We start from the raw sequence: 17,057 nt of genomic DNA, 5'->3' as shown, positions 1-17,057 counted from the left end.
TCATTAAGCCCTCATTTAGTGATCTCAATGTTCAAAATAGCAATTTAACATCAAAAAGTATCTTTATTTGTAGTTTTCTGAGAGGAGCACCTTTCCTTTGACCATGAAAATTGCAGTTTTCTCTGCTCGTTTTTCGACTACTGGCGCTTCCCTCAGAACAACTTTGGTATCATTGTAAAGCGCAGCATTCCAACTTTGTGAATATTCATAGCGAATTTTTGATGGCATGAGTCTGAACCAAATTCATGCTGGTGTAAACAAAACGATCTTACTCAGTCTGACTGACAGATCCGAAGCGCGCGCACAAAGACGCCTCTAACAGCGCGCCATCCCGATACACACATACACAGAATTATGGTATTTCAAAAAATCTGTCTTGGTGAGTATTCAAGCGAACAGTATCTGTTGTCTTAAGTGAACGTTTGGTTAACTGTTGGGGGAAAACATCTGATGTGTAACATTATATTCGATCCGTGTGATACAGTACTTCTTAATAGTCTTTAGGCTGTCTGTTTAATTAAAGTTATTCAAACAATTGTGGAATCATGGAAAAGTTGAATATATATATATATATATATTTTTTTTTTCCTATAGATTTGACTTGGTGTCTGCCAAATTTGGTGTTATTACCAGTGATTTTAAGGTATGGTTGCCAGGTGATTTTGTTTTGGAACCTTCAGAAAACTTTAACTCGATTTTTCTCAAAATTGACTTTACTGACTCCATCGACTTCAAATAGGCGTAGCTCAGTCATTTTTTGTTGGATTCCAACAAATCATACATTATTTCGAAGGTTTCTTAATAGAGAATGAGAATAAAAAACTCTTTTTTGACAATTCGCTCCTTGTGACTCATTTTGCCAGCATGTGTCACATTTGTGTTTAAAACAACATGAGGGTAAATTTTGTCAAAACTAATTTTTAGATGAACTATTCCTTTAAGATTGACAGAGAAATTTGTTTGTTCTTTCAGAAATTACCAACCGCATGATCTAAGTAGCACTTGCATTTCTTCACAGATGCGAACAGGATGATTAAATAATTTGTTTGTTTGTTCTCTCACCCTAATTTTATAATTGGCCACTTGCATTCCCATGTGACACTGATCCAATATTTCAATATCAACTGTACCAAGTGCATGTGATTAAAGCTATCACAAATGTTATTAAAAAGTGGTTAATGTGGATACTAAAAGTGTCAAAAAGCTTTCTGATTCCCGAAAATACCAATGGTCTTGTAACAGTGGTTAAGTGGCCTTGCTTGCACAAGACGAGGGCTGGTTTCATGCAATTAGACTCCTTTAATTAGGCCCTTAAGACAACCAGCCAACTTAAACTTAATTAGCTAAACTGCTCCCAGTGCCACAAGCTCAATGTACAGTAAAAATCATATTCAGGGGTCCATAGATGAACTGAGCAAAAATCAATACTCCAACATCATAAATGTGACATCCAACACATTTCAGGTGATGTTACAGCATGTTTGAGGTCTAGGATCACTTGCAGTATGACGTGCATGACAGATGTTCATCCCCTAAGACCACCTTTTAAATGGGCGTATTATTATGGCTACATAAACATAGAATGAACAATGGGAGCTTACATATGCATGAGTAATCGCATTGCTCACAGCTCTAAGGAGTAAAGGACTGCCTGCATATTTCATTTTCAATGTGTTTTGCAGAATGCTTAGTAAATTGCAGGAGACAGTTTGCTCTGCATCTGGTTACAGTAAAGATAAACGTTCTCGCAAACTAGGCCGATGGGAATGAGAGAGAGCCATTCTGATCCACCAGTAAGCACTTAGACATGATTAAATAGATTGATTAGGATGCATTAATCTATACACAAACATAGATTAAATGATCTAATCATGCCATGATTTAAATGTTCTATGTAAAGTCCCTCTAGCTCTGTCCTGAACCATGGCCTGAGCCTTGTCTTGTACTGCAGATTGAAACAATTATCACCTCAAGGTAGAAAAACACAGCTATCATTTAGCTGTTTCAAGAAAACCCACATGACCTTCAACCACACACTCAACCAATCCTCTGTAAGTAGTACAGTATTCTGTAGCATACAGACCCTCATTTGTCCTCTCACTACACTAATACTAGAGGCAGCGAAGCTCAGGTAATGGTCAAACTGCCATGTTATTGTTATGAGTAAAGAATACGGTCCTTCAGCTTTGAGACCCTGTGTAAATAAGCACAGAATTAGCTAAGTATATGTACAGAACATAATATGAAACAAAGATACAAGCAATTTTAATTGATTGTCAACAGCTGCATTCATGTTTCTGTGCACCTTACAATTGTAATTAAGATTTTGTTTAGGACAAAAAAAAAAGTTAACTTCAATTTGAGGGAAAAAAAAAAAAAAAACGTAATATTGCCAGGAAGGAGAAAACATTTTTTTAATCAGCTTTTTTTAAACAAAAGCAGTAGCCAGATCCAATATAACAACCAACCAGCACAAAAAAGACAGTCAAATTAAAGTCATTAAACAAAGTTTAATGCAGTCATGCTGTACTACATACACAGCCTTTTTTTGATATTTGACACATATTAGTTATATATGTGTCAAAAAAAAAAAAAAAAGCTTTTTTTCCGAGGCTAGCGTATTTTTCCAAATGTTTTCAATGGGAGCACTGCATTTTTAAAATGGCAAGAGCATAACAAGGTGCTGAGCATCTATTTCACGCTGAAGTGATGAGCTATCTGTGTATTTTACCGGTGGCTGAGAGCTAAAGAATGTTCAACTTTGGGTAAAATGCAGTGCTCATCATAGTCTCTTTGTACCCAGCCGTCCAATCACAGTGTAGGAGGGGTGGGACAAATACAACACTGACCAACTGCAACATTTTGCTTGTACAACGTCAGATGAACAAGAGCCAGAGCAAATACTTTGTACACAATATTATGTATCAATATTTTTTATATAGAAACAGTACAAAAACAAACTATCTGTGAAATGAGATACTAGTAACATTTCCACAGATATTCCTTATCACAGCTAGGCATTTTCAGCAGAGCGCCTGGCGTTTTCAGCTGGCTAAAAACGCTTTGGTGGACACACGGCCTAGGAAAAAAAGGGTACTTTTAAGTACTGTTCACTGAAACATTTTTGGGGGAACCCAAAATGGTTCTTGTATGGCACTGCTGCAACCCAAATAGAATCTTTATTTTAAGAGTGTAATGTCGCAGAGCGAACACAAGAACACAAAATGATGTCATATTCAGTAGCCTTCATGTAAAACATTAGTAAGCTTCTTCATTGGTAGTCTTCTTTAATTATGATTCATCCTAGTGCATCATGGTGGAATATTAATGGAAGAAAAGAAAAAACTTGGCTGTATGTCAAAATATCAGATCATTAACATTTCATTGTAAATGCAGACTAAGATGCAAGGTCTAGTCTGAGCTTTGAAAAGAGATAGATTTCTATTCCACTGGGTGTGTGAGAGTCTCTCTTTGGATATAGAGTGACATCACTCTTCGGACTCATCTAGAGGGGAAGAATGTGGTAGAGAGCGCCTCTGATGCTCACTGGAAACTCCCTTTATACTCCCTTCAGTCACTCTCAAAGTACTTGCAGGAAACTGCCTGGACCTGACCAAAGAAACCCTACATTACCGTCAAATAATTACAGATAGTGTGAGAGCCAGCGCTTGTGGATCACACGGACATGGTCAAACGCTGAAGAGAGGAGTAATGAGCATAATAATTTTGGCAGTCATCACTAAAATTATTTTTCAATTTCTGCTAAATTGCCAGTCATAATTACATAGCACGATGAGTTAACTCAGACTAGCGCGTTTTGTTTAAGAAACTTCCATGATATGGTGATTGTTGACAGATTATGAATTCCTTAAATTGCTGAGTGCACAGCCACTCGTCGAACACAAGAACCAGCTTAAAACACACAGCAAGTGCAGAACTGACACACTTTGAAACAAAAACTTCCAAGTCCGACACTGTCAAAGACAGCATGCTGTGCTGAAAGCAGCTGTATTTCTACAAAAAAGCCCATTTCCCATGAGTCTCTCTGCTATTCCAGACTTTCTGCATGGTCAAGGTAGCCCTCGGCCGTTCCCTCGAAATGTGACACTCGTCTCACTAGAGAAACAACTGGTACCAGCACTAATTGAAATTTTGCATGCAAAGTGACAATAGCCAGGCCCTGGGTAGCATGGATTAGGCTCTGAATGGAGGCGGATTCTTTGTGAACGCCACTGTGGAGGCTGGCGTGCAGACGAGCTCCCTGCATCTGCTCATTCAGCGGACTGAGAAAACACAGGATTGCGAGCAGCCGCTCACTTTACCTTTGTCTAATCCCGCTTCTGAACCCCTATCGCCAACTCTCTACCCCACACTCTGCTTTTTGTTACCTTCCCGAAAAACTGTAATGCTATGAGTCTGCTTACACTGCAGTGGCTCACACTCGGCATATAGCTGGAAACGGACGAGACGCATTTACATTTGAAAGCAGATTATTCAAACTTGGCAGGCATTTCAAAGTGGAAGTGTTGATATGAGGGCTAAAACGGCTATGTTAACAAACAATAGCTTTAATTATCCCCTCTCTCTGTTGTTTAAGAGTGTTATGGAAATAGATTGTGAAAAGCTTAGCTGAAACAAACTTTGCACTTGTACAAAATGCTAAGCAATATTTTTTTTGGTAGCATTTATAACTTCGGAAATACTGCATAATTGGAATATTTTGATAGCTTTACCATGATAAGCTGACCAATAAATTATCGGATGAAACAACTGATGTTAATATTATAAAAAAACAATCATCTCTTCAAGCTTATACCACTGTGTATTTCTTGGAAGCAAAAAGTACACAAAGTAGAAACTGAAAGAAATATGGAAAATATTCTTATAAAACAAGTCATGAAAATAGTATTGTGGTAACATTATCACCAAGGCCCTTATTAAAACCAGCTGTACGCTATTTTTACCCTTTACCCAAAAGACAAGCGTCCATCATGTACACGAGCACATCAATATATAATCAGCGATGAGATATTTGTATACAGTATGGGAACAGACGCAGCTGCTTATGGTACGACTCAAGATGAGAGAGAATTCACATTGTATCATGACATTATGACAGCAAAATAGAATGCATGCTGGGAATACTGAAATAGCGAGGAATCTTTTGTACGACTGGTGTCCTATTTTCAATAGATGCCAACTCTGATGTGGTAAAAACAAAATGGCTGTAGCCTTATCCATGGAATATCCTAATAACATTTTAAAACTTTGAAACATGTAATAATTGCGATATGTAATCACATAATGCAAATCCAGAAGATATAGTGAAAAATTTTCTAAATGTAAAATCTGATACGGAATATTGCGTGATGACACTGTGAACCAACTGAGACGGAAAGCGGAATAGCTAAAAAAGAAAAAAAGAAAAGAAAAAAGGCAAAATCAGACAACTTTGAAATAGAAGAATGACACAAATTACATTTTTAACTAATCGCTGAAGACGCACAGGCACAAGGACTACTGCTAAATTACACTGTTACTTCAAACAGCTGCATAATGCAAGATGACACACACAAAAACGTGTCGCTGATGAAAAACTTCAAAGTCCCTAAGACTGGCAGCATCATTTTAAAATAAAAACACAATGTAGAGCAGAACCATATTTTATTATCACCTACTGGAAAAAAATCTGTCTAAATCCTACATGGGCTTAAAAAATGCACTTGAAGTTCTTTATTCTTACACTAAAGGAGTCTCAGACTACAGAGAAACAGAATCTTATATCCTGAGTGTCACTACGGTGGCCACACAACCTAATTCAGCTATACTGATAATATTTCACACAAATGAAATACAGAAATATATAAATATATAACTATCCCATCCTCACAGCAAAATGCATTTCAGTTGCCACATCACAACAAATAAAACGTTCTAAAATTCCTTGAGATAATTTTACACAGTAAGCGAGGAGGATAAACACTGTTGTATAAGGCTTTAAGATGACGTCAAATCTCGCCAACCCATCTCCTCTACTGCCTGCCATCACTTTGTTTTTAAGGTCGAGGCAGCGTTGACCTCTTTTTCAACTCTCTAATTTTTTTATGTGTAAGCGCCACGCTTTAACACCATTGGCTGAAAAACTAGGGTGATAGACAGAGGAAAAACGCAAATCGACCAATCACTCCAGGGTTCGTGATTAAGCGATCCGCAAGAAAAAAATTATCTTGATTAGGGGACAAAAAAAATTAAATAATTGAAAAACATTTTAAAACATTAAGACTAATATTTTGTGTGTGTATGTGTATGTACACACACACACACTGCCACAATCCACTCAATACACAAGTATAGAATCTCAATGTTGGAATCATCATTTATACTTTTCTGAACAACTTTTGAGTACCATAAGGCCTCTAAAAGTAATCAGAAAAATAATTTTAATTCCTTGATTAAACACTCAGGCTTTTTCTAATTTTTGAATTATAATTACTGTACGTATTAGTTATTATTAAATGTGTGCGCACATTTACATTTAAATTAAATTAATTTGGCCCTAGAAAATTTTCAACATTTTAGGCAAGTGTATGGGGGAAAAATACTCCCAAAATATCAGCCCCTTTGTTCAAGTGATTGGTACAATTAATGGTCAGAACTATCTGATATTGAAATCCCAGTACAACATAAATTTAAAAAGTTGAATGTTGAAGTAGTTATGGTTTATACTGCTCTCTGAAAAAGATTTATTAGCAACAGAAAAAAGGCAGTCGTGCAGTACTGTTGAATTAACTCTTATTTAATTAAAACAGAGTTGTGCCTGAGTATGCAAATGTGTTCATTTTATTATGCATATTTAATTATTTTCAACTACACCACTGTTGTTAGCCATACTGTGTTTTGAGCATACTAAATACTTGATAAAACCTTTCATTAAAAAAAAAAAAAAAAATCCCTCCTTTTAAAATCTCCAGCCTAAAAGTACAAAATTGAGTAGGCCTATATTAATCCATTACATGACAATAAACTCAAGTATCATTAAACTTGGGAACTAAAGCCACAAGAGGTTCCTGTAATACCAGCAATGCCTACTTAAAATTCATTGAGTATAATTCACTGGACACAGACACTTCAAACTGCCTGGGATTGAATGTGTGGTCAGTAAGTGAGAAAAAGGGACTGTATTTGGTTGTTTTGTAATTGTAGGCTCACTGGAAACCTGTTTCATTGTCCAACATGCTGAGTCCAGCATCACCATTTCAGCTCTGAATACCCGCTGAACACAAGCTTAAAACAACACGTGAATGTATTACAAGAGAAATAAAATATTAATAAAGAAAAATAAATAATATAGCTATAGAAGTGATTTGTGTTTTATATTTCACCTCTGAAATGATCGTAAAAATAGGGGCGCGAATCTCGTGCATGGCTCGCGCACGCACACGTATCAGCGCGTGGGGATAAAAATAACCGTTTTAATGCTCCTATTGCACATGAAAAGATGATAAATATATTTTTTTTCAAACTCATTCTGATGCTTGCTAAATAAATGTGTTTCTAGGCCACCTGTGATGTTTTTACTATATTGTTCGCCTGACAGAACAAGCCTTATCAAAGGAATACGTTCTTGTCAGGGGGAATGCAACCGTTAAAAAAAAAATGTCACATTTCTCCCAGTATCATTCTACATTCGTTAATTAGCGAAAAAATGGTTTCGTGTCTTATTTCTTGGATGGCAATCAAAACTAACATGCCGTGACCGTAAACTCTCAGACTGTCGGCAAGATGCTGGACTCGCAAAACACGGGGAGAAACATCTTACCTTCAACAGCCAGGACCGAGGGTAGTGTCCATAAAATCCATAGGATATCCATCATTGGTTTCTTAGGGGTGAAATTATATAAAGTCCAGACATTCAAATAAAATGTGCCCTGAAAGCCATTGATATCAGACGCTAGCGCAGACCGGCAGACTTCCACCTTCCGTTGAATGAATACGATGCCATAAACACACAACTAAAATCCTAAGCGAGTATGGACGAGACCAAATGAGTCAGACGAGGGGGGACGGTGGTTAGAAGCACCGCGTGAGATCGACCAGAGGATGAACGTGCATAGGAAACGTTGCTTTATGAATACGAAATACAAGTACTAAAGATTATTTCACTGATAAGAATCGACCCGAGCGGATTCCCATCGGTTAGACTACAAAAGCGTGACGCAATCCAACCCAAAAGCGCTCAGTTCTTTTGTCCCACCTGTCAATCAAGGCAAGAGCGTAACTATTCAGCCTTATCAACGGATGCTCGGTTGAAAATTTGTGACAATTGGGAATACAGGGATGTGCGAATTTAGACAGACTCTGAGATTATTTATGGGGATTAATCGAAAAATATGTTTGTTATAGTTGCTCTAATGGTAATGGAATAGTGTGTCGACTTCGTTTTTTTTTTTTTTTTCTGTTCCCCACATTCTTCATGAAAAAAGTAAAGGTAAGACGTCTTTTAAAATTACTGTGAAACGAGGGGACACATAAATATCGGAAAGCGTATAAAATAGATATATGCTTATTGTATAATTGTTTCTAATGCGTACAGGGCCTACTTTATTACATTGCTTTAAACAATATATTTAAAAATATATAAAAGTAATATGTATGTAAGCATTTTAAATGCCCAAAAAGTACATTTTAACATGCATTGTAGACAATTGTAACTTAGTTTTAGAGACACAGATGTTGTATGTGTACACACTGAAGCTAAATCAATGAGAGCAGAATGAGATACAATGTGTCTGTGTCTGGCAGCTGCGACAAACTCACTAGGCCTCATTTGCAATTTTAACAATGTGTGTGTCCAAGGCCTAACAATATTTTCAATGTGTTTGTGTAGGTGCCTATAACAAAAAAAAAGTGCAGTAAAAAGTGAAAAAAAAAAAAGGCAAACTGTCTATTTTCCTCCAAATATTTTCTAAATTTTTGATTATTTCTAATATTTTGTAAGCTGGTTTATGCAACAACAATAAAAAGATAATTTGTCCCTCAGATTACAATAAAAACAAATCTTTGAAACACTGTAGTAGCTTTGCTCCTTTGTTCAAACAAGTCATTTTTAGCATGAATTTAAATTGTCACCATAATTTACACCATTTCCTTTCAGCTCCCGGGTGATAAAAAAATAACGAACCTTGAAACCTTGTGATGAATGAATCACGTTATTTTCCAATCACTTATTGCAGGGAAAAGTCTCTTGGCAAGAGATGGAGGTTATATTTGTTATGTGAATATAACAGGATCATGGTATATAAATTATGCACCTGCTCATTCTTTTCTACTCCTTGCATATAAATTAAAATCATTTGCAGTTTAATAATATAAAAGTAGCAGACTTTGTGAAGAAAGAAAGACCATGCGCTCTCGTATGCGAGCCATTTTTTTATTCTTGCCTACAGCTCAGTTTGAACTCTTGCTTGAAAATCTCCCAAAATCTGGACCTAGAATTACCTGATCCCAGCTGGTTGTACTACACATAGCTGTGTGCAACTACACATCTTCAAATCACTATACAGCATGTCCAGCTTTACTAAATAGTTTGTGGAGTCTGTTAAACAAAGTTCTGAGGGAAAAAACTAGGTCACTAGGTACGGTGCAGGTTGTGTTGAATATTTACTATTGGCAAGAGCAATTTTGGTTAAATGCATTTGACAAAAGCTTGAAAGAGAAAAAAAATGTCTAATTAATTTAGGAACTATTCTAGATGGTCATCAAGCAAATATTTTCTTTCTCTTGAGAAACCATATGTTCTATTATTTCCCATAAATATTTGTTTTCAGATAAATCACTGAAATAACAAATCTTTGTGGGTTAGAAGACAACAGTAAAATCCATTGCCCACTAGTGTTTCGGTAAATTGATCTTTTCAAAAAAACAGACTGTGCAGAAATTGCAAAAGCAATTTTGCTTTGTTGTTAAATCTATTTCATGAGTGCATTTACCCTAAAGTAAGAATGTGGCCTGAAAACAAGCTTTGATTAATCACCTCTACTTATTTTAAAGCAACTTAAGTTTCCAACAAGTAGTTGTATCGGTGCATTAAGAAATGACAGTCGCTGGCGACAGTGGTAATGTTTTTAAAAAAATAAAACTTTACATCTCAGACAGCCAGAAAGAAAAAAAAAAATAGGATAGAATAAAATCCCTCAAACAGATTGTTAATGGATAAGCTTTTTGACCTGTCATTTGTAGTTTGTAAGAAGTGACAGCTGAATTTATGTACCATTGTGTGCCAAACCACAAACAGAATTTTGAACTTGAAATATTACTTAAAGCAATATACGACTGATTTCCTGTCTGAGCAGCTGGTAGTGTAATCCAAATAATGCTATAGCATAATAACCGAAAAATGAGGCACTGGCCCAAGGGCGGAGGTGGACACGGGCAGAAGGTAAAGTTCGGAGAAGCCCACAAGCTGATTCTCAACACAGATGGAATAAAATGAATTGGTATGAGCGACAGTAGCAGGGCACGGACCTCAGATTAATGGCAGCTGAGACTGCTTTTACCATTCCCTGCGAGGTCACAGAATTTGACCAAGTAAATCACGGCCGACTTAGAGGATCACAATATATCAGTACGCAGATATAGACCTATAAGGTGTCCGTCTAAATAACCCGAAACTTGCGGGCAATGACGGGATTAAGTTATTCTATTCCCTGTTACTGAATTTGGAATCTGCGTTTTGTTAGTCTATGCTCTCATGGAACAAAGCTGTTATTGTAATATAAAGAACTGGCAGTATTTTACTTGAAAATACCAGTCAGTCTGAGGAGAAATATCAAAGGATATAAAACTAGACTAACCATGGGAGACTGGACTTTAATACTTTGACTTATGTCTGCTGGAATATCAAGTAAGAAATGTTTTAAATTATTTTTATCATTTCCCGTATGGAAAAGAATGTGTATTGTGACTTGATACCACTCTCTAATATCACAGTACATCAAAGGGAAAACTACTGTGTGTGTGAATAATTTCTGGTGGAGTCATTTAGCCTAAACCAAAACCTTCATACTATAACATTAAAATCAATGACTGATTTTACATTTAAAAAAAAGAGAAAGGGTTTAATTAATATAGTTTCGGCATTGAGTTTTTGGACTGTGTCATGCATATATATTTTTAAATGCATAATGTTAATAGCACCAAACAGATTTTGTGTTGGCTCTACACATTCTTGTTAATTTTTTATGCCACGTATAAAAATAAAAGGAGCGCACATGCGCAAGGCAACACACAGGATAAGAGAGCCGTTTGAAAGGTCAACATATGGATTACATTTTGAAGAGATACTATCATTTATACTTTTAGAAGTAAAAAATAAAAGAGAGTTATATGTGCTCAACACTGGAGCTAGTACAAAAACTTACACACTAACAATATTTACATTTTAGCTTTGTTTTGCTTTGCAAAATTAGAAACTCAATTAATAAGCATAATTCACGTAACTGTCAAAAAAAATACACTTTAACTGTAAAACATGATCAATATAGAAACATAATATATACACAATATATAATCATTAAAATTAACTCAAAGTAAAACTTACTGATGCTTCCAAACTAAATACAATCTTTTTATGTTATGTAATATTTCTGCTAATTACATATCTAAAAATAAATAAATAAAATAATGCTACAAGATGGGCCTAAAAGTTAAACACATCACACAAATAAATCTGATTAAATATATGATGTGTGTAACTTCAATTCAAGTACCAAATTGCTTCAACAGTGCCACCTAGAGGTGGGGAGTTGCACTTCTCTCTTCATTGTCATTCATGCCTTCTAGTTTTTGATACATGTAGTATAAATATCCTTTTCTGTAGTATTAAAGTATGAATACTTGAACTTTGGGCTACATAACATTGGTGTCTATTAAAACTGCATTTGAGAAAAAAATCAATTCATGGGAAGAAAAGTGCATCTCAAGTACTCATGCATCATATCTCATAAATCACATGTAAATCAACCCATGAGAGTAGCTACATAAGCAACACAAAATCCCAACATTTTACAGCATGTCACTCTTCAAAATCAATGTTTTCCCTGTATCCATTCACAAGCAGAGCCATTAAACAACCATTTAGACTGTGTTCAAGTCACCCTTATCTGTATTTTGTTATTGGCATGGCAGAACTTAATGAAGGTAGACTTTAAAGTGCTCTGCTATCTGTTAAGTATGTGTGCTTGATCTCTGACCTTTGTGTCAGATCCTGGCTGCTCTATAATCTGAGAAGACTCTTCAGATGTGAATTAACCCTCGAGGGACACTGCCTCATGGGTCAGAGAGAAAAGATAAGGCTTTTATAACGGCACTTCACATTCAAGGCTTAAAATTAAACTTGGGCTTGACTCGAGGATGGTATTCCACTTGGGGTTTCTTTTGCAGTTACAATTTTTTTAAGGTGATAAATGAGCCTTTCCGGCGATAAGGGTTGAATATAATGTGTGGATTTGAAAGTTAATGAATTCTATTCTTGAAAGAGAGCACAATAATAAAATCCATTGATATACAATGCCAGCTCTCTGTACTTCCACTGTGGTCAGGTTTAGTTACTGCTTATCCTATTCACTTAAGTCATCCTATTAGTGTTTCAGTGACTCGCTGCCAAAATGTGAATTTAACCTCAATTAGGCTGTGCAGATTTAATCAAAAGGCCAGAAGTCCTGTCCCTCTTTAATTAACTTATGGAGGATTATTACCATGCAAAGTGTAACTTATGTGATCGGAGTTCTTATAAAAGGCAAAGGAAAAAATGCAGTAAAGCTATTCGTATGAGATCAGAGCTTTTAATCGGTAGAAAGTCATCCTTATAAAGTAGTTTTAGCCATTTCTCATACCGCATTACCTCACTTTTGGGTTGTTTCGTCGCAAGAATGCTTTGTTGAAATGCTTGTTCAGTGTGTCACTGTGTAGCATTGCATCTTTATCCGTTTATGAAGGAGACAAGCCTGTGTTAAACAGTCCCGGAGACCTAAACCTCACAAATCAGCCACTGCAATCCAGGACAGGGGTTTTATCACTAAAATAAATCCATGTCTGTTACGGGTAAAATACAGCCTCTGCTCAAATGATTCAAATGACGGTTGTAGAAAGGCAAAGTGCATCTTTCAACGTTTGTAGTCAATCATACGTCCTATGGTCTGAGCCACATGACCCCCAAATAAACCTTATCCTAATTGATAGAGCTCTCTTCATATAAAGCGATGATTGCTTCAGCAGCCATGCTGCAGTACTTTGGAGGGGGTGGGGGTGACTTTAGAGCCAGACCTCCTGTAATGTTCCTCAGGTGGACGTATGCAGCCCTAAAGAAGAGTGGCTTTCATTAACGACATGAAACACAAGCTCCCTGTCCACAGCTTTGTTCACTTTCCAAATACAGATTAGCCAGAATTCCCTCGCAAAGCTCCTGTGCGTCCTGTCAAGATTTCTTGTAGCCAAAAAATATAATCCCAAGAAGGGGATTTTCTCGTGTGCACCTGTGTGCGCATGTCAAATTCCATATGTAATTCTAGACAAAACATGTGCGTTTGTTTCTGTGAAAAAGCCAAAGCATATGTTGATTTTGTGAAGGATGCTTCGAGCTCCCTATATACATTTGCTGCAGATTGTTTGGTTAAAAGCCAAAAGATTGGAAAAATTACACAGATAATTCCCATTAACTCTCATTCTCAACAATCCCTCATGACCAGACAAAAAAAATCAATAAATATTTATCATATTGTTCTTTAAAAGCATCAAAAGGTTGCAGAATTTAAACTCTTGTGATAAATTGTAGCCCAACAGGCCTTGTTGAAAACACAAGCATGTTTTGTTTTTGTTTTTGTCTGAGATATTATAGGAAAAGTGGGCACATCTAACCAGATTCGTGTACATGTGCAGGACACAATGCAGCAAACTTAGGACAAAAACAGTAAACATCCACAAACTAACATTAAAGGGGCTATATGTAAGAATTTATGTATAAATTGCCTTTTTATTGCCAATGTGTGAACAGCTTGTAATGAAACTTAAAAACGAGACCTTTCCCGACTTCCAATAGGCTGTCTACGAAAGTCTGTTGACTGATTTTTATGTCAAGGACTCTGGATGTTTTGCCTGGAAAATCAGAAGGATGTGACGTTTACATGTGCTCCCGAGGGCCTTTCTTCTGTTCAATGACACAAAGAAAAGAGATTTTCTTGCAAAGAAAAGGGATTAATTCAAACTAGTCTTACATAGCCGGATGACCTAACAGTTTTAATTACCTCATCTATTGACATTATGCTGGTGAATTTCAGAGTTTGTGCACATATCCACATCTCTATGATCAGATGCTTTCTTGACTGCTGCTTTCTCACCGCTGTCATTTTTGTTGTGAGTTTATTTTGCTATTGCATCACATATTTATTCTATTCCTCTAAACATCGCTCTGAGCAGCATGGAAGGCGTCAGGATGTTCGTTATACCATTGCAAAGATATTTCTGACTTTTTACTTTTAATTGAAGAACAAAAAAGATTGAAATGTAAAATCGGGGCATTGAATCACATTCAGTCTTTTGTACGTAACGTGTGCTAATTGTTGCTGGCTGCAGTTCACTTAACGGCCACCAGTGTCGCTAATAACAAAGGTTTCTGAATTCTACATGAAGTCCCTTTAATGCTCCACAAATTTATTGAACAACTGCACTGTTTTAACTGTCTTAAGACTTACCAGGGTAGATAGATAAAGTAAAATAAACTAAAATGAATCAATTAAAATGAAGTAAAATGAATTAAATAAGATAAACAAATAAAATAATTATTATTACAACAACAATTATTATTGTAATGATTATTATTATTATTATATAACTGCCATGGTTAACTTATGTGTCTTTATCTAGATTACATTAATACAAACATACATACATAAGCATTAATCTCAATTTGCTGATTTTTACTATTTTTCTCCCTATATTAATCTGTCCACACACCTAAAACACCAGATGGAACTGGTGAACATAGATTCGGTGACTAATAGGATTTGCTGCTGTGATTGTGGACTTTTTAAGTGTAGTATTCCACCCTACCCAACTGCATTTACCGTTCCTGACATAATCTCCACCCCGCAAAGTGAAAATCCTTTATTTACAGCAAGTACTGTAGAGCAGCTCAGTGAACTAAAAGATTAAACTCTCTGTGTGTCAGTCCTAGTACATTTCCAGTACATTTCCATAAACTTCCCATGACTGACATCATGATGTGCCTATATACATAAAAAGTGTGTAATGAAAATGTGTTTAATCCTTAATTACATTTAGCAGATACACAATTTGGTTGATTAGTATGCTGACTGTCTTAGTGTAATTTGCTAATGCAAAGAGCTCACTGTTTACAAACAGATTCCTAACTCTTAGTATACTCCTAGTATAAGTCTCTGCAAATTCAGTAACTATTCATTCTGTGTTGTTCTTCTTCAGCAGATTAATACTGCACTACATCTGGAAGATATTTTCCCGATTTACCATCAGGCCTGTGGAACACTCTCATTTTTAATCACTGTTTCATGGTCTGAGGGCGGCTGGGTGCACCCATTTCTTACTGGGCTCCTCAGTTCCACACTGACTGTAAAGAAATACAGCGTTGTGCTAGGGAGCTCTCAGAGGATGTTTTATTAATGGATGGGGATGACAGTGTTATGGCCAGGGCAGAGATCGGCTCCTTTAAAACCTCAGCAATTGCTTTTTCAGAATAATTTCAAGGTGTTTAGGTGGTGCCTAGACATGAATTACTGTCCAGATTTTCTATTGTTGAGGACGCAATTACCCTTCACCCCAGCTGTCATACTTGAAATGAATTTATAATAGTTTTTATTATTACTCGGTTATTTTACAACACAATTTAGATGAATTGTTGATTTAAAAAAATCGGATGCTTTTTGACATTTAATTTCAGTTTAAATAATAAAAAAAATTAATAATTAAAAATATTCAAATTAAATAATACAAATTACAATTAATTAATTACATCATATTTGAAACTTATGGCTAAATAAATGATTTATATGAACATAAATGACCATACCTTACAGTGCCCTCCACAATTATTGGCACCCTTAGTAAATATGAGCAGAGGCGGCTGTGAAAATAAATCTGCATTGTTTATCCTTTTGATCTTTCATTAAAAAAAAAAATCACAAAATTTTAACCTTTCATCGAAGTAATACAATTGAAAGTGGGGGAAACTCACGTTATGAAATAAATGTTTTTCTCCAAAGCACATTGGCCACAATTATTGGCACCCCTATAAATTCTTAGAAGTAAAATATCTCTGAAGTATATTCCCATTCATATTTACATTTTTTAGCACACCAGGGTGACTAGGAGCATGACATTGTCCAGCCATGACTTCCTGGACATCTTGTTCAGATACATGGTATCATGGATTTTAGCAAATACCAACAGATAAAAAAATCAAAACCTGACCGCTTCTGCTAGAAATCCAATAATGGGCCGTGGTTGGATCTTCCATCAGGACAATGATCCAAAACAAACTTCAAAACCAACACAAAAATGTGTCACTGAACACAAAATGAACCTTCTGCCATGGCCATCCCAGTCCCCTGACCAGAACCCTAGAGAAAATGAGTGGAGTGAACTGAAGACAAGAAGCACCAACATGGAGCTGGGAATCTGAAGGATCTGGAGAGATTCTGTATGAAGGAATGGTCTCTGATCTCTTGTCAGGTGTCCTCCAAACTCATCAGGCATTATAGGTGAAGACTCAGAGCTGTTATCTTGGCAAAAGGAGGTTGCAAAAAGTATTGAATAAAAGGGTGCCAACAATTGTGGCCAATGTGTTTTGGAGAAAAACATTTATTTCATAATGTGATTTTTCCCCCCACTTTCAATTATTTTCTTTCAATGAAAGGTTATAATTTTGTGAATTTTTTGAATGAAAGATCAAAAGGATAATGCAGATTTATCTTCACAACCGCCTTTGCTCATAATTACTAAGGGTGCCAATAATTGTGGAGGGCACT

The 17,057-nt window shown here is 36.1% G+C and overlaps 1 protein-coding gene across 1 annotated transcript in view; it reads right to left on the bottom strand.

Moving 5' to 3' along the window:
* Positions 1-8,046, bottom strand: part of ephb2b (eph receptor B2b) — a 134,617-nt gene extending 126,571 nt beyond the window's left edge. The window contains exon 1 of the mRNA XM_051912749.1: positions 7,820-8,046. Within this exon, the coding sequence (XP_051768709.1) occupies positions 7,820-7,874 (55 nt within the window). The 5' untranslated portion in view covers positions 7,875-8,046. The remainder of the gene's footprint in view (positions 1-7,819) is intronic.
* Positions 8,047-17,057: the final 9,011 nt, after the last annotated feature.

Source organism: Ctenopharyngodon idella, chromosome 11, assembly GCF_019924925.1.
Source record: "Ctenopharyngodon idella isolate HZGC_01 chromosome 11, HZGC01, whole genome shotgun sequence".
Taxonomy (NCBI): domain Eukaryota; kingdom Metazoa; phylum Chordata; class Actinopteri; order Cypriniformes; family Xenocyprididae; genus Ctenopharyngodon; species Ctenopharyngodon idella.
The sequence above is the reverse complement of the archived record's forward strand: the minus strand, read 5'-3'. Positions and strand labels throughout refer to the sequence as shown.